The sequence below is a fragment of the Leptonychotes weddellii genome, chromosome 3, assembly GCF_054177405.1.
Source record: "Leptonychotes weddellii isolate Sample4059 chromosome 3, ASM5417740v2, whole genome shotgun sequence".
NCBI classification, from domain to species: domain Eukaryota; kingdom Metazoa; phylum Chordata; class Mammalia; order Carnivora; family Phocidae; genus Leptonychotes; species Leptonychotes weddellii.
In genome coordinates, this window is record NC_138371.1 from 19,842,303 (window position 1) to 19,864,872 (window position 22,570).

At 36.2% G+C, this 22,570-nt stretch overlaps 1 protein-coding gene across 1 annotated transcript in view; it reads left to right on the forward strand.

The window, feature by feature from the left end:
• Positions 1-22,570, forward strand: part of ABCA12 (ATP binding cassette subfamily A member 12) — a 96,330-nt gene that overhangs the window by 22,158 nt on the left and 51,602 nt on the right. The window contains 10 exon segments of the mRNA XM_081815308.1: positions 363-487; positions 2,387-2,560; positions 5,351-5,515; positions 5,843-6,053; positions 7,606-7,745; positions 9,705-9,824; positions 13,196-13,286; positions 15,466-15,645; positions 16,207-16,522; positions 19,485-19,599. Coding sequence (XP_081671434.1) covers positions 363-487; positions 2,387-2,560; positions 5,351-5,515; positions 5,843-6,053; positions 7,606-7,745; positions 9,705-9,824; positions 13,196-13,286; positions 15,466-15,645; positions 16,207-16,522; positions 19,485-19,599 — 1,637 coding nt within the window.

The following is a 22,570-nucleotide window of genomic DNA, read 5'->3' on the forward strand; positions in this document are numbered from 1 at the left end:
AGGACTCCGGGATCATGACCTGAGCCGAAGGCAGTCGCTTAACCAACTGAGCCACCCAGGCGCCCGAAACCATATTTTTTTAATCAACCTTGTGTTGTAGACATCTAAGGAAAATTTATAACCCAGAACAATCTGTTACCTTGGGTCAATGATGTCATAATTGGAACAAGTCTAAATCAGATAGAAATAGATCCTAAAGATGCAGGGTTCGCCAAAAGAGAGATCTCTGCTCCTGACACAAGGCATGTATGTTGAGTGTATGTTTTAGTCTAGAAGACTTCTCTTATGTTAGTACAACAACTTAAAAAGAATTACATTGCAACCAACACGTGTGTTGTTTTCTTTTTTTTTTTTTCTTGCAGGTCAGTTAATAGAAATGTTTAAAAATGTTGAAGAGCTGAAGGAAGAACTGAGGAGAACGACGGGCATGTCCAATAGGAGTATTGACAGTCTGCTGGCCCTTCCTATCCCTGATAACAGAGCTGAGGTGGGGCATAATATAGTTGTACTTATAGCCAGATCTTAAAAGTTTAAATCATGTGTAGTATTTGTTGAGCACTTATCAGTAAAACACTGAGAAGTTGCTTGCAGATCTGGTGAATTTTCCATGCAAATGATAAAATTAGAGGCTGAATTCCTTGTGGGGTTAGAAGAAAAATCCTAAAGCAAGACGTTTATTACTATCTTTTCCTTTCCTTCTAGTTTTCCTTCTCCTTCATCTTCCCTCCTTTGTGCTCTCCTTTTCCTTACCCCTAGATGGTTTTTTTAAATAAGTGGTGCCTTCAATAATTCCATATATGCACAATCACAATCACATTTTCTGAGATAAATTTGCACAGTCTATTATAATGACATCAAAGTCAGATTTCAGTAATCTAATTGGGGAAAAAAAAACAGACCATTTACAATTTGTTGAAATGAATACTCAGTTTGGCTTTTTAAAAGTCCCAAGACAAAACATAGGATATAAAATAGATAGGATCCAGGGAACTCTGGGCAAGTTTGTGGGTATAGTGAACATGTTTGGGTATGACAATGAATAATGTCATTTCCTCATAGGCTGATAATAGGGCTTTCCATTTGAAATATCTCTTCTTTTATCCCTTTTCCAAGTCCATTGTCTGGAAATGTCATAGAAATTTTCCAAAAGAACTGCAGAGCTTAAAGCCTCATCTGTTCAAAACTTACGTGTGACAGAGTGTGTCATTTCTAAGCACAGCCCAGCTATTCTCCAATATCGGATAAAGTTTTTTGAAAGCCTTGAAGACTGCCTTAGGGAAATATTTAGGTTTACTTGTGTCCTGTTCATTGGTTCCCTCATACAAAAATTAAAACTGCTTTGCCTTCCCTCTTGTTCTAGCGAATAGTCATTGACCTTTTCCCTTTGATCTCACCTTTTACTCATTTTATCCTAAGATCTAATTTCAGTAATCAAGTGTTTGGCTTCTGAAGAGCAGGTTCATTTTAGTAAATAAAAACATAAATGAGGAGTGTACATTCTTAACTACTTTCAAAAGGAAAGAGAGAAGATTTTCAACAGTCTTGAATTTCCTAAACTTTTCTCTTGATTTCAACTCAATGGCAATAGAGACTTCTTACTTCTCATATACACACCTCACTTTTCACACAGCATCACTGTCCAGGATGGTTGATTCACATTATTATGTAATTCTGGGCTTTTTGTTCTTTGCCCTTTATCTCTTGATAGAGATACCCAGAGGTTCTTATATAAGATTGTAACTTCAAATTATTTTAAAAACAAAATGCAATTTAAATACACTAAATAAAATTTTAAAGGAAAAATGAGTCTTAAACGAATATTTTTCCCAAACTTAAGTCCTGATCAATTCTTTCTTGGTAGATCACTCACTCAGTTGTTCAAACAGGAAATCTCAGAATCATCACGACACTTCTTTGTCTCTTTTTCTCCATCTTGTTTTTTAAGCTTTCCAGTGAACTCTGGCTCTCTGTAGTTTTATTGTGATTATTTATTTATTGTGATTAGTGATTTATTTTTGTTTTAAAGATTTATTTACTTATTGGAGAGAGATAGAGAGGGAGCGCACATGAGCAGGGGGGAGGGGCAGAGAGAGAGAGAGAGAATCTCAAGCAGACTCCATGCTAAGCACAGAGCCCAACATAGAGCTTGATCTCATGAACCTAAGATTGTGACCTGAGCTGAAGCCAAGAGTTGGACATTTAACCTACTGAACCACCCAGGCGCCCTGTGATTAGTGCTTTAAATGAAAAAAATATATATATATTTGACTTGGAGTATAATTTATCATATTTTTAAATGAAGTCTAAGAATAAAGAAAAACCTTTCTTTTGAGAGATAGTTCTCAAAGGATTCACAACTGAATATTTTTCTACCTCCAACTTGCAGATTATTTCTCGTGTGTTCTGGTTGCATTCTTGTGATGCTAATATGACCTATTCCAAAATGGAGAATGCAATGAAGGAATTCTGCAGCCTGCCTCTTCCAGAAAGATCCCGGCAGTCTTACCTCATTGGACTCACCCTCCTGCACTACTTGGACATTTACAACTTCACATACAAGGCAAGTTGCTATTGCTGAAATATTTTATATTCACAGTTTAGTACAAATACATTTGATTACATGAATATGCTCCCTGATACTGTAACGAATGAGATCCATGTATATAGCTTTTGGAATTATAGCTTTATTTTAGAGCTAAATAGGACCTTAGTGATCATATACTGCAAATTTGCACATTTTATAGATGAGGAAATTAATATTATTGCCTTATTAACTCTCAGTTTGTGTATCCAAGGCCATGTATTAAATTTAATATATATTATACTAAAGTATGAAATACAGATGTTGTGTGTGTGTGTATATACATATATATTTTTACAGTGAACAAGCATTAATTTGGTAGGATAATAAAGATTAGAGCAAAGCTTGTTGTTGTTGTTGTTTTTAGTAGGGGCTTTTTTGGTGTTAAAAATTTGTGTGTGTATTTTTTCCATCAATTTAGAAAGAGACTACTATTACTTATGCAGTACAACAAAACAAATGGGTTACTATCAGAGTTTAGAAAAGTCAGCAATGACTTCATCTTACAATAAGTACATGCTTCATAAGTACTTGTTTAATACAAAACTGAAAGAAAAATATAAACATAGAAGAATTAAACATCTATTTCACCTATATCTATACTAGATCAAAAATATTTACATGTTACTGCAAACACTGAAAAAATGTTTTTCCCTTTAAAGTAGGAAGAACCAGAAGCAACATGGCTGACTTTTGTTGTTATAGCAAAGGGGGTGAAAATGTTTTAAGACTAGTTATCAATAATCCTATTCTGGGTCATCATTTTCTCACACCTGTATTTCTGCAATGGCCTCTTAATTGGCCTCCCTGCCTCCACACTTGCAACCTCCCCACCACCACCCTGCCCCACTATCCCTAAGCAGCCAGAGTGATCCTTTTAAAATTTAAGTCACATTATGCCAACCCTGTGCTCAATACCTTCTGGTGGCTCCCCAGTCTGTTCAAGTATATCCCTTGGTTCCTACAGGGACCCCATGATCTGCAAAACCCCTCCCATCTCTAAAATTCTCTTTCCTACTTGGTGACTCCTTGGGCCCATGACTGCTACATGGAACCACTCAATATTTCAAATGCCAAGAACAGTGCCAGGCCCAGAGAGGCACTCAGCAAATATCCATTAACTAGACAAATGGTTATTTTACATAAACTACAAACTAAAATGCATATGAAGTGAAATTATTAATTTTATTCATCTAAAATGTTAATCCTTATTTTATATTGCCTCTGCAGAGCAGATATCAAACCAAATATGTTTTGTTAAGTCTAGTAATTAATTATGTGCATTTGACAAGCAGAAGACCATTCCTACTTCTTTTAGGTATTGCAAAGAAAAATAATGAAAAATTTCTCATCACTAGTCAATTTATTTCACATCAGTGTAGGAATGCCCAGAATTTTGGCAGAACTGGAAGAAAAATTGTAATGTTGATTATAATTTAGAAAAAAATATAACTGAAATTAGTAGCTGTGTTAGTGAGCTGGCTGTGTCTTCACGGTATCTCTCCAACTGCATCTTGTGCTCATAATGGTGGTCTTTGACTTTCCTGGACATGTAAAGAACTTTCCCTCCTCATGGACCTCACACATCTTTCCCGCCCTGCTATAATCTTCCTCTGCTTATTCTTCCTCTGTTTTGCTCTCCATTGGGGTGCCATGTGGGAAAGATCTTTCTTGAATCCTAGCTAAACTCTCTCTACCTCCTCATATTCCCCAGTCTTGTTTATTGATTTGTTTGAAATCTGTTCCTTCTATTAGACCAAGGCTCCTTGAGTGGAGGGATGGTATCACTTGGTAGACCACCATATAACCATCTCCTCACCCATGCTGGGGACATAGCAGGCACTCAATTAACGTTTGGTGATAAAATGAATGAGAGGATGAAATTACTTTAAAATTTTAAAATAATTCCACTGTATCTTCATGCTGCAGAAAAGCGTTGTGGGATTATGATTAAACTTGAATTACATGAGCTTTTTGACAGAGCTTTTCTGATTTTTAAGGATCATATTATATGATTTTTGAGCAATAGTATATCCATGAAGAGTTATGTAATTGACATTTGCCCTTCTGACTTTTAAAATCATTTATTTTTGGCAACTTTATTGAGTTATGATTTATGTACCATAAAATCCACTTATTCGAAGTGTCCAATTCAATGATTCTTTTAGTAAATGTATGGAATTGTGCAACTAGTACCACAATCTAATTTTTGAACATTTCCATCAATCCAGAAAAAAAAACCTCATGTCTCTGTGCAGCTACCTCTCATTCTGACCTCTAGCCCATGCGGCCCCTGATCTATTTTCTGTCTCTAGAGAGTTTCCTTTTTTAGACATTTTATATACACTTAATCATACAATACGTGGTCTTTGTGTTTGGCTTTTTTTTTACTCAGTATAATGTTTTTGAATTTCATGCATATTGCAAGATGTGTCAGTATTTCATATCTTTTTATTGCCAAACAGTATTCTAGTTAAAGGATGTACATTTCCTTTGTCCATTCATTTGGATCATTTCTACTTTTTTGGCTATTGTGAATGATGCCACTATGGACCTTCACATACAAATCTTGGTGTAGACATATGTTTTCATTTCGCTTGGATAAATACTTAGGAATATAATTGCTAGGTTGCATGTTAAACTTATGTTTAAGTATTTAACTTCCACATTTTTTTCCAAAGTGACTTACCTTTTAAGATTCTTACCAACAGTGTGTGCAGGTTCCAGTGTCTCCACATACATCATTTATTTTTATTCTGTTCCCGTTAGGTGTTTTTCCCTAGGGAAGATCAAAAGCCAGTAGAAAAGATGATAGAACTCTTCCTGAGGCTAAAAGAGGTTCTCAATCAGATGGCTTCCGGCACACATCCGCTGCTAGATAAAATGACATCCCTGAGACAAATGCATCTGCCCAGAAGTGTTCCATTAACACAGGTAGGAAAGTCACCCAGTAATGTGCTTATTAAGGGAAATTCCTCTTGTCACATTAACTTTTATTTGAGATTAGTTATAATACATTCAGCTACAAAGATAGTATGTTGGGAAAAAGCACCTGCAGGAAAACTCTTCTACTCTGGCAAAAGTTTTTGCCACTTAAGTCAGTGAAGTTCAGCATTCTTCATTTACATTTGGGATGCATGTTTTAAAGGAATTATGGAAGCTATAAGGATACTCTAAGCATTACCAGGTTTTCTTCTGTATTGTTCTCAGCAGCATTTATAGCTTTCTAATGTTAATAAATGGTGGATTTTTATCTCATAGGCAATGTACAGAAGCAACCGGATGAACACACCCCAAGGATCATTTAGCACCATCTCCCAAGCATTGTGTTCCCAAGGAATCACCACTGAATATTTAATTGCCTTGCTGCCCTCTTCTCAAAGGCAAAAAAGCAACCACACCAAGGATTTTTTGACTTATAAATTAAGCAAAGAACAGATTGCTTCCAAATATGGAATTCCCACACATACCAGTGAGTATACTTCAAAATCAGCATAGTAACATCATCTCCTGACAATATTGTCTACTGTAGCTTAGCCTTTTATAATCAATGAAGTATCAGTTTTCCTCAACACTACTGCAGCACTTACCACACATCAAACTGATTCACGCTTTACAACAAGCCTAGAAGGTGTGCATCTCCATCTTACTAAGAGGAAATGAGGCACAAACAGACTAAGTAACTGGCCACGGTCACCCAACCTTAAAGTATCATAGCTGTGATCTGAACTCAGCGGTCTGCTGCAAAGTTTAGCCTCTTAACCACAACATTGAGAATTTGTCAGTCACAACATCACCGTCCTTGCTAGTAAATAATACAAAAACATGCTTTAAATCTGCTTAGGTCAATGTTTTTCTTAACTTTTGAGAATTAGAAAGTGGTATCACACATAGACAAGTTCTGAATGCAGCAGAACTATAAACGTGTAGTGGCACATCCACCCCATGATGCTTGGGATGCAAAATTCCATCAGCTGGGCTCTTCCACATAATATATGGATGTTTAGTATAGCAATTGGATTGACTCATTTATTCATCTTTTTACTCATTCAATATTCATGGGCCAACTCTTACGTATCTGGTACTACTATCCTAGTAGCAGATTTTTGTATATGTTTTTAAATTAAGCACTCGTGAGGTGGATCTGTTGGAAGATATTCTGAAATGTGATTTTCAACCTTTCTAACTCCTCTTGGCAAAATGCCATCCCTTATCATAGGCTTATTTATTGAGTTAAACTTTCACACCTCAAAAAAAGAGATTTGTTACTACACTTTCTTACTTTTTTTTCCTTTTTTAAAATTTTATTATGTTATGTTAATCACTATACATTACATCATTATTTTTTGATATAGTGTTCCATGATTCATTGTTTGCGTATAACACCCAGTGCTCCATGCAGTACATGCCCTCCTTAGTACCCATCACCAGGCTAACCCATCCCCCCACCGCCCTCCCCTCTAGAACCCTCAGTTTGTTTCTCAGAGCCCATAGTCAATCATGGTTGGTCTCCCCCTCCGATTTCACCCCCTTCATTTTTCACTTCCTGCTATCTTCTTCTTTTTTTTTTTAACATATAATGTATTATTTGTTTCAAGGGTAAAGGTCTGTGATTCAACAGTCTTACACAATCCACAGCGCTCACCATAGCACATACCCTCTCCAAAGTCCATCACCCAGCCACCCCATCCCTCCCACCCCCACCACTCCAGCAACCCTGTTTATTTCCTGAGATTAAGAATTCCTCATATCAGTGAGATCATATGATACATGTCTTTCTCTGATTAACTTATTTCGCTTAGCATAATACCCTCTAGTTCCATCCTCATCGTTGCAAATGGCAAGATTTCGTTTTTTGTTTTTTTTTTCTTACTTTGATAGCAGAGGCCTCACAACTGTTAATAATAAGGGAAGTATAAGGCATGTATCTTTGGGTGTGATAACAATAATCTGTGTAAATTTACCATAAGGAAATAAATTTTAGATATACATACTAAATGGTTTTATTCACTTTTTCCTTCCAGCACCATTTTGCTTCTCCCTTTATAAAGACATCATTAATATGCCTGCTGGACCTGTGATTTGGGCTTTCTTGAAACCTATGTTATTGGGAAGAATTTTGTATGCACCATATACCCCTGTCACAAAGGCAATAATGGAAAAGGTTTGACCATTATAACTCAAAGTTTCTATCTAGAGTCCTAAGATGATTTTTAAAGTAATCAACTTCCAAATTTACTATAGCTGACTCAGCTTTCTTTATATCTTACCTACTATTACCCTGAGCTTTCTGAAACTCTTAATTCTCAAATTCTGCCCTGTAAATGTGTAAACAATGTAGATTGGTTGGTAGCCCTTTGAAGAGACATGAACCATGTTGACACTTGAGAATGAGGTTAGTTGAAACAAGACCTCAGATTTTTCAGCTTATCTCCAAAAGCAGAAGATTTTTCTATAACTGGTATCTAATTTTCAAAGTGTATAAAAATAATGGCACTAGAAAAAATAATATTGGGGCATTATATAACTAGTTTGAACAAAAACAATCCTGGGGCACCTGGGTGACTCAGTCGTTAAGCGTCTGCCTTTGGCTCAGGTCATGATCGCAGGGTCCTGGGATTGAGCCCCGCTTCAGGCTCCCTGCTCTGCGGGAAGCCTGCTTCTCCCTCTCCCACTCCTCCTGCTTGTGTTCCCTCTCTTGCTGTCTCTCTCTATCTGTCAAATAAATAAATAAAATATTAAAAAAAAATCTCTAAATTATAAATTGGCTTCGTATTAGATTGTACAATTCAACATGTTATGTTTATGTAAGAGATAGAGGTTGAGAAAGACAACATTATTCATAGTAACTATACTTAATATCTACCTAATTTAATCATAATTACATTTCTCTCCAACTTTTAAAGTTAGCTTTAATGATTTGAATTATTAACTTGCTACTTTTAAAATGACAGTGTGAAAGTAAAAAAAAAAAAAAAGAAAAGAAATCACTGTGTTTTACCATTACTTGGTCATTACACCACAGTTTTGGTGAATATAACATTATTTTAGGTCTATATAAAAATGGATATGAGTTCATCACTGGTTTCTAGAATGTTCTTTGTTTCTATTGTTTGCATTTTAATATCTTATTTGCTTTATTGGCTACACTTCTGTATAATTTTTGCATAAATGAAGTCATTACCTGCTTATTTCCTAAGAGCAGTCATTTTTTGTCTTTCCTTTTTTTTGGTTCTCTTTTTCTCTCCCCTTGATCTTTTTCTTTTATGTAACTAATGATTTTTAGCATTCAAGGATCTGTTTTTCCCATAATTTATACACATTTCTCTAATTCTTTATAGGTTATTATGCTATACATACATTCATATGCAGAATTTTTTGTCATTGTTTGCATTATTAAAATGAGGTTACATTATAATGCTTTTCTACGTATTGCTTTACTCACACAACAATACCTTGTGGAAATTCTTCCAACTCAATTGGTATAGTTTAATTCATTCTTTTTGAAAATTGCAAACTTTTTCATACCATAGAATTTACTCAGCCAATCCTCAATTGTTGGGCATTCATTTTGTTTCCAGTGTTTCCTTTTTATTTTTTTGCTAAAGTAAATAATGTGACAACAAATACTCTCATGCATACTATTTATACGGTGGTATTTTTATTTCAATGAGATGATTGTTCAGGATTGAGGGATCGAGGAATAATGTATTTTATTTAAGGCTGTAACACATCCATTTCCACCAGCAGTATATGAAAGCATGCTTCCCATATTCTTGAACTACGGTGTTTCTGTAGTAGTAAAGTTAAATGTATTATTGGAAAAAGTGAATAACTTCTGGGAACTCCAGAAGGTGTATCTTCATTTTGACTGTAAATTCACTGTGGACAGCAAAGCAAACCCTACTCTTTCCAGAATTTTTAAAAGTGATCTTGACCCTATTAAAAGCTGCCATTTAAAAACTTCTGACCATGTGGGAAATTTCTGACACTATTTTTTTACTAACTCCACCTTTTAGAACTGTTTCTTAAAGCTACGTAACAAAACAACCATAAGATCCCTTTTTGAAATATAGGAAAAATAATAATGGCCCAGATCTATTTTTGTTTCTTTGTCTTTTAGGCTAATGTAACTCTGAGGCAGCTGGCAGAACTAAGGGAGAAATCTCAAGAGTGGATGGATAACTCACCACTTTTCATGAATTCTTTCCACCTGTTAAACCAGACGATTCCCATGCTCCAGGTAGGAGACGGCTCGTTCTCTTTCATAGGCATTATAATTCTTTGAGATTTTAATCACTTCACTGTGGGAATGGGCAGATAGTAACTCAGAATCCATATTCAACATTTTAAATTGCCTGTCCTCTACAGAGAAAGTCTAAGACAGGATAACAGATCTGTCACTCACATTCAGAATCATCCTCATCTCCCGTGGTGCATCCTCTCTCTGTAATTCGGAGATAAGCCATCTTACAGGTTGAATTTGAGGCATAAATAGTGACGTCAATCTTGTTTTCCAAAAATAAAATGGGGTAAAAACAAAATATGCGTATTTTATTTGTTCCTCCACTTTAAATTATTTTTTGCTATTTTAACAGAACCAGAGTTCCTATAATAGTAAAATTCTGGAAAAGAACATTAAATCTGGGGAGTTCTTTGGTTGAAACATGACACTCTAGGTTAAAGTTTTGACAATGCAACTCAAATACAATGCACACTGGTTAAAAGGTGTAATTGGCAATTCTTGCAAAAGATGCGGGGTTTTCAGAAGATGATGAAAATAATGTGGGGAAATGGTCCAGTCACAAACAGAGCTGTTGACGACTAAGGATGGAACAGCAGAGCCAGACCAGTTACCAGCTAGAGAAGAGAAAACTGGCAGGAAGGAAGGTGACACAGGAACTTCAAGAGAGAATGGCTTGCATATCAAAGTATTGAGAGAGGCCCAAGGAAGATTGATGGAGAGCTAAAATATATTTGCCCCCCTCCCCAAAAAGGCCTTCTTATAATCATGCTCAAGAAGCTGAACATAGAATAAAGGATTTGTAGCACACAACTTTGTCAGAAAAATTACACCCAAAAGATGCTTTGCTCAGTCTTTGTTTTGATTAACAATTAGCGCATAGTTACAATTACAGTCTGGCTTTTATTATAAATAATTTATAAAGTTTATATTATAATATTATAAATAATAAAATACATATCTGAAACAGATATTTAATAATTTAATTAATATAAAAAAGTAAACTTTCATCAAACATCTTCCCCACAATTTACTATTAAATTTGGTTCTAATTTTAAGTGGCCTCTTTTTTTTTTTTTTGGATGAATCTTATGTAACAAAGACCATTTGAGTAGTATTTTATTGACATATATATTTTCCTAAATGGAAGATTGCTTCTTTTTTCCTAAAACTTTTTTTCTGTGGAGCCGAAAAAAAAACCCCTACACATATGATTTCATTAAGGAAAGTTTTGTTGGCAAAAGCAATGAATGAACAAAGGACATGATCTATACCATGTCCATAAAGGGGCCATCATCTAATGGAAGCAACTTTATTCTGTTCTAGACCAAAATAAATCCTTATTCTAAGTTATTGAGGACAAACTTATTTCTACAAATGTACACAGAATTTGAAATTTAAAGCTTTTAGCATCACACCTGGCTTTGCCAAAGTGAACCGCTAGGAAAAGGTGTAAGACACTCGATCTACAGTTTATGAATCTCTAAAAGGAGTATCTTGATAGCCACTGCATAGATTTGTGAGGATCATGTGTGTGGAGGCATGTAAAAATAGTATTACGTATCCTAGGACTGATTGCAAAAGGAGTGGTGGGAGAATGGCCATACTGCTCGGTGGATCATCTCTGAATTGCAACTGACGCAGTGCTTTGTTTACTACTAATGCTCTAATTCAGTTTTTCCCTGACGCACAAATTACTTCCTGGTAAATAGTGAGACTTTAAAGGACTTGGGTAGCGTGGTATGAGCTGTGTCATAGCCATTGGTCTACATGCTGCCAACTACTCTTAGACCCCTCAGCACCTATGGACTTAGCGAATTAATTCTACTGTATATGTGCTCTGTTAATACATATTATTCTTAATCATGTATCTCCATGATAACAAAACTGAAGATCTTGGTAGGAAGGACAGAATAATAAGAGGTACTGACTTGTCCTCTAAAGGGAAAACCAACTTAAGCCTGGCTCACATAAAAACTAGCCCATGGGGCGCCTGGGTGGCTCAGTCGTTAAGCATCTGCCTTTGGCTCAGGTCATGATCCCAGGGTCCTGGGATCGAGTCCCACATCGGGCTCCCTCCTCGGCGGGAAGCCTGTTTCTCCCTCTCCCACTCCCCTTGCTTGTGTTCCTGCTCTCGCTGTCTCTGTCTCTGTCAAATAAATAAATAAAATCTTTAAAAAAAAAAAACTAGCCCATGAATTAACACATAAGATAAACATTTTTTTAATCAAGTTGAATTCTCTGCCTTCAACTTTCTCCTTGGCCCTTACTAATTTTGTGTCCTTAGGGGACCTCAAGGTGTTATGGAAAACTGTGCAAGAAAATTAAGGTAAACTGTATTAGACAGTGCCCAGTACACAGTAACATCTCAGTAAGTGTTACCTAGTTGTACTTCTACAGTGGTAGAAGCTATGTCTCCTAATTTGGAAGATAGCTGTAGCAGTCTTTATATGTCAAAGCATTTATGCTTTTTAAAAAATTTTCAGTCTTTCCATGGATAGAGTAATTTAAAGTTTTATCATCAGTTCATTTTTCTATATTCACATAATTGTGCTTTTTACAATATAAAATGATATTATAGCAATTTACATTTGACTGTTCTGATAAGATGAGTCATTCATCCCTGCTTTACAAAAAAGTAACATGAAGCTGGAAAAAACCGAGTGCTTGCTGAGAGCCCATAGCTAGCTAGGAAGTAGTAGAAGTAGGGTACCAAACAACTGTGATATGAAATTCCATGTAGACATCACAATTTTTTTAAAGATTTTATTTATTTATTTGACAGAGAGAGATAGACAGTGAGAGAGGGAATACAAGCAGGGGGGGAGTGGGAGAGGGAGAGCAGGCTTCCTGCCAAGCAGGGAGCCTGATGCGGGGCTCGAATCCCGGGAACCTGGGATCATGACCTGAGCCGAAGGCAGACACTTAACGACTTGAGCCACCCAGGCACCCCTAGATATCACAATTTTTAAAAGTTGTTTTAGTTTGTTGCAGTTGAACAAAATTCAACTATGAAATTCAACCACTATAATTGTGCACAGCATATATCAAAAAACAAATGATGTGATAGCCATGGGTAAACTGTTATGTTGAATATAGTTTCTTACTGTTGATAATTGGAGTCAGATCTGTTTACTTTAGCATGCTGACCAATTTGTGTCTATAGATAAGAAAAACCCAGCCTTTCTAGTCATTAGCAGCTGTATACCTTCTCTTTCTTTCTCAAGGATTTGTATGTGAGCACTACTTGGTGATGCATTGATAATGCGGAGTGGTGGTTACTTCATTTCACTGCAGGTATTATTAGAGAGACAATGATTAGATGTGTTTTCTTCTTGTATTGAAACTGATTCCCTATTATTATTTGTTAGAATACTCTAAGGAACCCCTTTGTGCAAGTTTTTGTGAAATTCTCTGTGGGACTCGATGCTGTTGAACTATTGAAACAGATAGATGAACTCGGTAAGTCCAGATTCACAAAACTTTTGTTCACTAGTCATGTCAAAAATGGGAAAAGCATGGTTGCATTTGAAAACTTTTTGTTTTCTTCTGTATTTGATTTTTAGCTAGTTATTCTAAGTAGAATCCTGGATATATCTATCCATCTTTTCCCCAGATAGTTGTATAATTATAAGTAGTAACAGCTGTTTGGATACCCAGTATCTGCAGTTAGTTTCAACAATTACATACTTCATGTAAATGCAGCTTTTCCTACAATCATTGGTAGGTTGCTAGGTTGCTAGAAATAAGAGGACACTTTTTTTTTTTTTTGATAACTTGATGAAAAGCAGATCCTTAAGGACAAAGAAAGATGAAATGGTTTATGTCTGGCCATATTCAACATTTTATCTCCACGGGCCTCAGTTACCACTTTGACTAACCCAGAATGTACCTGGAAGAAGTTATTGAGTTAGCAAAAGCAAAACAAAACAATGAAGAGATTCAAAAGAAAATAAACTTAAATCAGTATTCAAGGTTGGATCCTCCTCTCATGGTCATTTAAAAGGAACAGGCAAAGAGAATCAAAGGAAGCTGTCTGAACTTATGCATTCCCTCTGCCACATCCCCACTTTCAACCTAAGGGATGCAAGACATCTAATTCAGTCTGTGTCTGATTCACTGTTGCTATGCAACCACAAGGATGAGGAAGGGATTGAGAGCATCTGAATTTGGCTGCAGTAGAGCAAGTGCCCCTCCTCCTCCCTGGTGCTACTGGGACAGAAGTGACATGGGTTGTAAACCCATAGGGAAGAATTATATTTACATTTGTCTTGTATATAGTTGTGTGCACTTTATGATAGTTGACTGAATTTGATTAAAGAAAGATAGTGGATTTATTCTCTACAAGTATCATTTGGTTAAGCAACCATTTGATCAAAATATCAGAAATATACTACAAAGTTCTTACATGAGTTTTATCTTCCTAACTTTAAATATAGGAGGGGAGTTCTAGAATTTAAAATTAGACTAAAATAAATGTAGCAGTGAGACTTGATGTTCCTATAATTGTATATATAACTTGGTATCTAGGAGTTTATATAGTTTGAACTGAGGGAACACTGACCCTCATAGCTCTTCTTCGATCCTCCGGGCCAGCATGTCTAAGGAATCCCTGGTGGTGTGATTTCCAATGGCCGCTGGAGGCCACTGTTTTACCACAACCACAGTTTTACCCCTCCCCCATCAAGGTCTATATCAAACAAACCATTTCACTTTAAATTCTAATGAGAAATGCACTTAGTAAGTTGCCCTCTGTGAGAAATTAAGTCTTACATTGGACTGTGGAAGAGTCATGTTTGGGTTTTGTGAGGAGGGATTTATGATACTCACAATATTCTTGGTATTCATGATGATCAAGTCAGTGAAAATTTAATTGGCCAAGTGATTTATTAACTTGCAATTTCATATTTACCCTTTGTCTCGGTTGACTTCCTCATAAGGAATCATGAAATTGAAGAGCAATTAAATCCTCTTTCTTCCAGAGTAATGACCTGAAATAAAATCTTGATCATTTTGTCTAGATTAGCACAGATATCAATAGAAATAACTCACATGAGATGTTAAATCAAACAGTTTTAAAAAGTTGTCTACTCTGTGGCATAGATTCTCAGTCTCCTAAGAAATGATTCTGTAGCACACCTTATTGAATGATATAGTTTATTTGTTCTACACATTCTACATAGATTTTCCTTTGTTTAAATTCTTACATTCACATTCCCTGAACAAAGTAAGTGTGTCCATTTATTGGAAACTTTCATCTCTAGTTTTCTTCCTGACTATATGTAGATGTATTTTTTTAAATTATTCAGCTTTAGTCACTGGTTAACTAAATTGTAGCAGAATATACTTTTAAGTTGGCTTGTATCACTCTTTGAACTTGGGTCTCTTTTATTGGTACTAGCTCAAAGTTCCCTTCAATGAATATTTGCACACCTGGACACATTTTCCCAGGTGTTACTAGATATTTTTATTACCAGATATTTTAGAATAAATTCTAGTAAATTCTACAACTTCCTATTACTCATAATCTAGTATAATGGTAAGTACTGACTCAAAAGTATTTTGTCTCATTACTACTAGAAACAACATTACAATACAACATTATAATATATATTTTGTCTATTTTGCTTTGCTTTTTTAGATATTCTAAGACTGAAATTAGAAAACAGCATTGACATCATTGATCAGCTCAACACACTATCTTCCCTGACAGTAAATATTTCCTCCTGTGTATTATATGACCGTATTCAGGCAGCAAAAAGCATAGATGAAATGGAGAGAGAGGCCAAAAGGCTTTACAAAAGCAATGAACTCTTTGGAAGTAAGTGTTATTCTACTAGAGTTTGAGCTTCTCTTTGTACTAAAATTGGCCAAATTCTTCCCTTACCCCTTTCATCAAGAACTCAGGAAAGTAGTCTGGACGGGGGGAGGGTCACTGTTCCCTCTGATGTCCTTAGAAATGAAAACCTTTCATGTAGTCAACCCACTATATTGTCTGACAAGATTTCCACAAATGTGTGATTTTGTTGGCATGGTTAAAATGAAGACTGAAATGGATTACATAGTTACAGGGTGAAGTTGAGTCCATAATCAGTCAAGATTATTCATTTTATTGTGTTTTTTTTTTTATTTTAGTAAGTGGCTTAGAGTGATATATTTAATCTGGCCACTTACTTTGTAATTATATTCTCAAACTCCTGCTTTGAATCTCTGAAGTTGTCACTTCCAATTAGCCATCTTTTCTGTAAATTAGGAGCCTGAACTTATTGTCACATTACAAACTCAACTGCCTGTTTGGCTGCCCCATAAGTATACCCTCCAAACAATGAATAATGTCAACCATAAAATAACCTTTCTGCTGTTGTTGCCATTTTATTTTTAGGTGTTATTTTTAAGCTTCCTTCTAACAGAAGCCGGCACAGAGGCTATGACTCTGAAGATGTATCTCTTCCTCCTGTCATAAAATATACCATCCGCATGAGTCTCAAGACTGCACAGACCACAAGAAGCATAAGGACCAAGATTTGGGCCCCGGGGCCACACAATTCTCCATCACATAACCAGATCTATGGCAGGGCTTTTGTTTACTTACAGGATAGTATTGAGAGAGCAATCATTGAATTGCAGACTGGAAGAAACTCCCAGGAAGTAGCCGTCCAGGTCCAGGCAATTCCATATCCCTGCTACATGAAAGACAAGTAAGTCTGGGTGGCTGGAGCCCCTTTTAATAGCCAACCACTTTTTTGAGAACTCATTTCTGCATATTCATTCACATGGATCAAGTGAAAAAGATCTCTTTCACGAAATTTTTGTCAAATGCTTGTTTCCACGAAAGGGTCCACACCACAGGGCACAGCTCCACTGCAGCTGCTCATTGTTACCAAAATGATGGTCAAGTCCTTACCAAATGATTCAGGTTTTCTTAATCATAACCCTTAGCTTTCCAAGGACTATGGCCCTTGAATCAGGAGAATTCAGACTTGAATGCAGGGCTGCACGATTTGAATGCTACCCACTCTCTACTGGTCTTCCCTTTCTCTAAACAAGACAATCTTAACATCTCTTCCAACTCTCAAATTTTATTAAAAATCTATAAGTGCATGGCCAACCTTAAGGAAGAATTTTGATAAAACACATCATTGATCTCTAAGATAAGTATTATGCTCTCTAAACCTATGTTATGCACTACCAATCCACTTGCTAGGAATCTTCATCTAAAATGGTTTGCTGGGGCGCTTGGGTGGTTCAGTCGGTTAAGTATCTGCCTCCAGCTCAGGTCATGATCTCAGGGTCCTGGGATCGAGCCCCGCCTCGGGCTTGCTGCTCAGCAGGGAGAACTGCTTCTCCCTCAGCCTCTCCCCCTGTTCCTGCTTTCTCTCTCTCTCAAATAAATAAAATCTTTAAAAAATAAACAAAAATAAATAAAATGATTTGCTAAATGGATAAAAAATGCAAAGACCATGTTTTAGACAACTGAATTTGAATGGTCAAAAAATCTGCCAGTCAAGAAGCAGTGACTGACTCCTCCACTCTGACCATAGTCAGGCTCATCCTCCTACGTAAAAGCTGGAGGCTGAATATTACTTTAAAGAAATTGCACTGGTTATCCAGCCCAATTACTGCAGTTTATATACAATTCAGATGGCTCTGGACTTTTTTTTTTCTCCATTTTTCTTTCTATCAATGCATCTGTCTCCTTTGGCTGCTTCAAGAGCTCTAGATGAAATGAGGTCATGTAACCCTCTGTGTGGCAGTGATACAGGGAGACGGATGAGGATTCCATCCGTGGGTTGTCAAGGTTAGCTGCGTGTTGTGGAGGCCAGTCAGTTTCTTGCAGCCTGAACTGTGTGTGAACTGCAGTGGCTTGCATGAATAGCAATGACCTGTGGGTTCAATTAAAAGAAAATTCTCATCTATTTTCCTGCTCATCTTTTTCCCCTTGTAAATTTTGGTACCTAGGACGGTGGGTGCCTGGATTTTCTTTTTTAAGAAGAAAAGTAAACTGTACTCTACCTTCTTCGTGGAGAATATGATCATAGTATCTTCCATATACATATAAATTCTTTATTGCATACAAAGTGCTCCCACATATATTATTTCCTTTGTTCTACCCAACAACCTCAGTAAGGTAAGCAGGAGCAGGTATCATTAACCATATTTTCCTGATGAAAAAAACTGAAATCCAAAAGGGTTAAGTAACATGTCCAAAGTTGAATAGCTAGTACCTTACTGGTCCTTCAGCTAGGAGACCAGCATTTTCTCCTTATATTAAACCAAACCAATCTTAAAATACACAATCACTTGGAAGAAACATTACAGGGGATATGTTATTAATTAATGAGGGCCTTTGCCTAATTCTGGGGCCAGAAACACCATTAGGGCTGGACTTGAACCAAAAGAAAATTCATTCAGCAAATATTGTTTAAGTGCCTACCCCATGCCAGATAGTTTCCCAGGAATAAAAAAAATTGGATATGACCTCAACCCTCACTCTTTCCTCATCCAAGAAAAAAGCCCAAATAACCCTCATATCTTTGATGGTGATACACTTCTGATGCTAAAGTTATAATGAATGATGGTGATGTCATGTTGCATTAATATTTGCATTTTTTTTGAGGAACTTCAAGGTAATTCCTTAGCCTTACAGATTAAAAAGGAAATGGCCTTGGTACTGTTCTCCAAGTGAAAATGTCAGTGGAGCCTACTATGGAAAACAGGTCAATTTAGAGTTCCTCTCATTGAAAACTACTCATTTGCCTTACCCCATAGAAAGGTAGCTAGTGTCAGAACCATGATTCTCAAACTATGATCCCTGTACCAACAACATGGACATCACCTGGGAAATTGTTTAAAATGCAAATTCTTTATCCCACCCCAGATATATTAAATCAGAAGCTTATGGGCGAGGCTCAGAAATCTGTGTTTTAGTAAGCCCTTCAGGTGATTGTGATGCATGGTTAACTTTGAGAAACACTGCATTGGAACTTTCTGGTATCATAGGCAGACCACTCAGGAAATATATTTGGAGCCTGATGAAGCCTTTCAGTGACTGCCTAGTTTAGCACATTATCAGAAAAGACATTGCTATCCTGTGTATGAAAGATCTCCTGGAGCATTATTTTGAGGAATCCAAGTTCTTTGTTTGCATTTTAAATTGAATGCTTTGAGTTTTATTTTATTTCATTTTGGGAAATTTAGTTTAATAATAACTATGAGCTTCTAAAGAGTGGATAAATACAGTAATTTGGGAAGATATAGCTTTTAGCTAGATAAACCAATCATCATCTAATTTTATATCTGCCTTTTAGATAAGAATTTCGTTTAGACAGAAGGGTTTTGAGCTTTGCAATTATATCTATGTAATAATTATTTCCTAGACAGGACATACTCAAACACGTTCTAAACAATATGGTAATTTTATCTAACAATCCAGAGCTGTTTTTCACTTTTGCAACATTACAGCAAGAAAATCATGGGCATACTGTTAAGTCAGCTTCACACTTCATAAATAAAGGAGCAATATTAATGACTATTCTCAATTTCAAAACAGGAGTATAATTCACTGTAAGAGAGGATGTGTTCTTTATATATTACAATCTGCACAGATGATACTCATTTGGGTCCCTGAATTTTTGTTTTTATGTTTCTGTTTTTTTACAGCTTCCTAACCAGTGTCTCTTATTCTCTTCCAATTGTGCTCATGGTTGCCTGGGTTGTATTTATAGCTGCATTTGTAAAAAAGCTTGTTTATGAGAAAGATCTCCGGCTTCATGAGGTATGTCAAGAATCTCCTCTTATTATGAGTAAGATCTATTTGTGTAATAATTACTATGATTTTCATCATGCCTATACAAACTCAGAAAGCCTGACCCATTCCTCATGAATTTAAAAAGAAAAATATTTTATGAATCATAAAGGCAGCTGATATGACAATACTCTATTTTCTCACAAAGTTATATAGAATTCATTTTATAAGTGCCTCTAGAAAATGAAATATAAATAATTCTGAATAAAATCTGAGTACAATTTATGATCCTGACAGTAATTTTGTCCAAGAAGTTCCTATAGGACTTAGGATCTAACGCAGGAAGTTTAAATAATAACTAGTAAGGCAGGAAGACTGTTGGCATGGTAACTAAATGAGTCCAAATGAAAATAGATACAGATATATGGACATAGACGCAGACGTAGTCATGGACAGACAGATGGCTTGTTTCAGCTCTCATGAAGCAAATTCTCTTTCCAGCATACCTTGTCTTCTTCAATTATCTTCTCCTCTATCTTCCACTGATTCATGATTTATAGCGACTAAGAATTTTATGTTATGCTACTGACTAGGTGAATAATATAATGATGAAAGACAGGACCTGGGATGTAAAGCATGATCTCTTCTGGAGCATGTTCCTCATCATTATCTCCAAATCCCAAATATCTTACTTCTTTTTAGAATTTATGAAACAGCATTGTGTGATTTGGGGATTGTATTGGAATAAGAACTATGTTATCTGCCCATCCTGTAATGAGTCCATTCTTACACTCACTCATGGAGCAAAAAGAAAGCAGAAACACTTCAAAACTGGGGCACAATAATTATTGCAAGGCCTGGCTGACAACCTGACATAATGAGGTTAGAGTAACCTGTTAGCCCACTTGCGCTTTCCAGACTAACTTTGCCAATGCTTCCAGGCAATTGATTCTTTCTCCTCACAAGGTACAAATTCCTGCTTCATGTTTCTGTGAGCTCAGCATCAGGCTTCCAGGGGTGTCCTAGGGTTTGAACCTATATTTCTTACCTTTTCTATTTGAATTCTGGTTGATCCTCACAGCTGCATTTTTTGTATTTCAGTTATAATTTGGTAAACCTCTCATCAACTGGTTTGAGTTCTGTTGTATTCAGGACTCTGTGCAATGCTTTCTTAAGTCCAATTTAGAAACTTGAATCCATGCCCTAAACCAGAATTTTGGTTGCAAGCACCTACCTTATGTTTCTCTTTCAGGTTCCTGGTACTCAGAAGTGAATCTTCACAGATTAAAGGGAAACTTTAAAGTTGAAAACTGTGATAGAAATTGAGTTCTTTTCCACTTCAAAATAAATATCTACCTTAAAAATAGTATTTGTAGTAGAAACACAGTAAATATAAGTATTATATTGTATATATGTTATACACACACTGTATTATTTTGTGTTTGAAGATGATGCTCTTTGAGTGCATCTATGGATGCCACAAAAATATCAAAGAATAATGAAGAGTTCTTTCTTAATTGAAGACATGAAAGACATACTTTTAATGATGATCCAATTTCTGTTTGGTAGCTTTGTGTCTTCATTTTGCATGCATCTACTTTCAAAATTTAACTACCTGATCTTGGGGGTCAAAGTCCTATAGTACAAGATCACCGAACGTGTAATCAGAGAATCGGGCTTTGAGTCTTCCAGTTCCACTTGGGCTCAATCCATTAAACTTTCTAAGTCTTACTATCTAGACTTAATTCAGCAATACATTTCCAGAATGTGGCTCTCTCATTGCCACAACAAGAAAGGCATTCAATCATCCATATTTTATCAGTTCTAAGGTCAAGATTTTTTTCCTTGCTTCTTAAAGCCTCTGAAATTGGGATGCATTTGATAAGGTGTCATCATTTATTTGGTGGTGATTTTTCTTTCTTGCTGCCATGTCAAATAATGGCATGTCTTAAAATCAGCAGCATCCTGGGCGCCTGGGTGGCTCAGTCGTTAAGCGTCTGCCTTCGGCTCAGGTCATGATCCCAGGGTTCTGGGATCGAGTCCCACATGGGGCTTCCTCCTCGAGGGGAAGCCTGCTTCTCCCTCTCCCACTCCCGCTGCTTGTGTTCCTGCTCTCGCTATCTCTGTCTCTGTCAAATAAATAAATAAAATCTTTAAAAAAAAAAATCAGCAGCATCCTAAATTCAAAGGAGTTCAGTCTATTTGTGAGATGAATTGATGGAACTGGGACTGGAATAAGTGGAATATTCTCAATGCCTCCTGCTCAGCCTTCCTGTACTGCCCATGGTTCTCATCTTCCCTCCTCCTTTTTAAAAGTGAAAAAGCTAAGCCCACTGAGAGGTGACTTGCTGAAAACTGCAGAGCTAGTTAGTGGTAGATCTAGGGCTGGAACTCGAATGTCTTGACTTTCAACCAATCCTTTTCCACGGTATAGCTGCTTTCCCTCTCACAGTCTTATTTTGGTAGCATAGACCCTTAAAGACTTTTGAAGATGATGATGGAAAATCTGTTAGGTTCCCAGAGACTCAAAATCACTTTTAATACCATCATCTTAATATTCACTAAGTTCTAAAGCTTTTAATTCTCTACATCCTTCTCATTCCAATTAAAGTTTTAAAAAAAGGTTAAAAAAATTACATTTTTCCTTCTGTAACTGTTCTTAAATCTGGGCAAGAAAACCAAGTTAGTAGCTATTTCAGTGAAGCCATTAATCCTTGACCTTGTTATAGTATGACTCCAGTTAATTCCTTTAACTTGTTAAAGGAATTAGCACAAATATTAATGCCCAATAAGTTTGTCGATGAAATTAAGCCTGTAGTTAAAAAAAAAAACAAACTATTTTGAAATGACTTTCGGTTGGGTTTTGTTCTGTGTTCCTTGTTTTTAACAATTAAAATATTAAAGCTATACAAAAAATTGATTTACAACACACAGAAAAATACTTTTTGACATTATTTTCTTGATTTATGAGTTAGCTTCTAATGTAAGTCATTTATGGGGA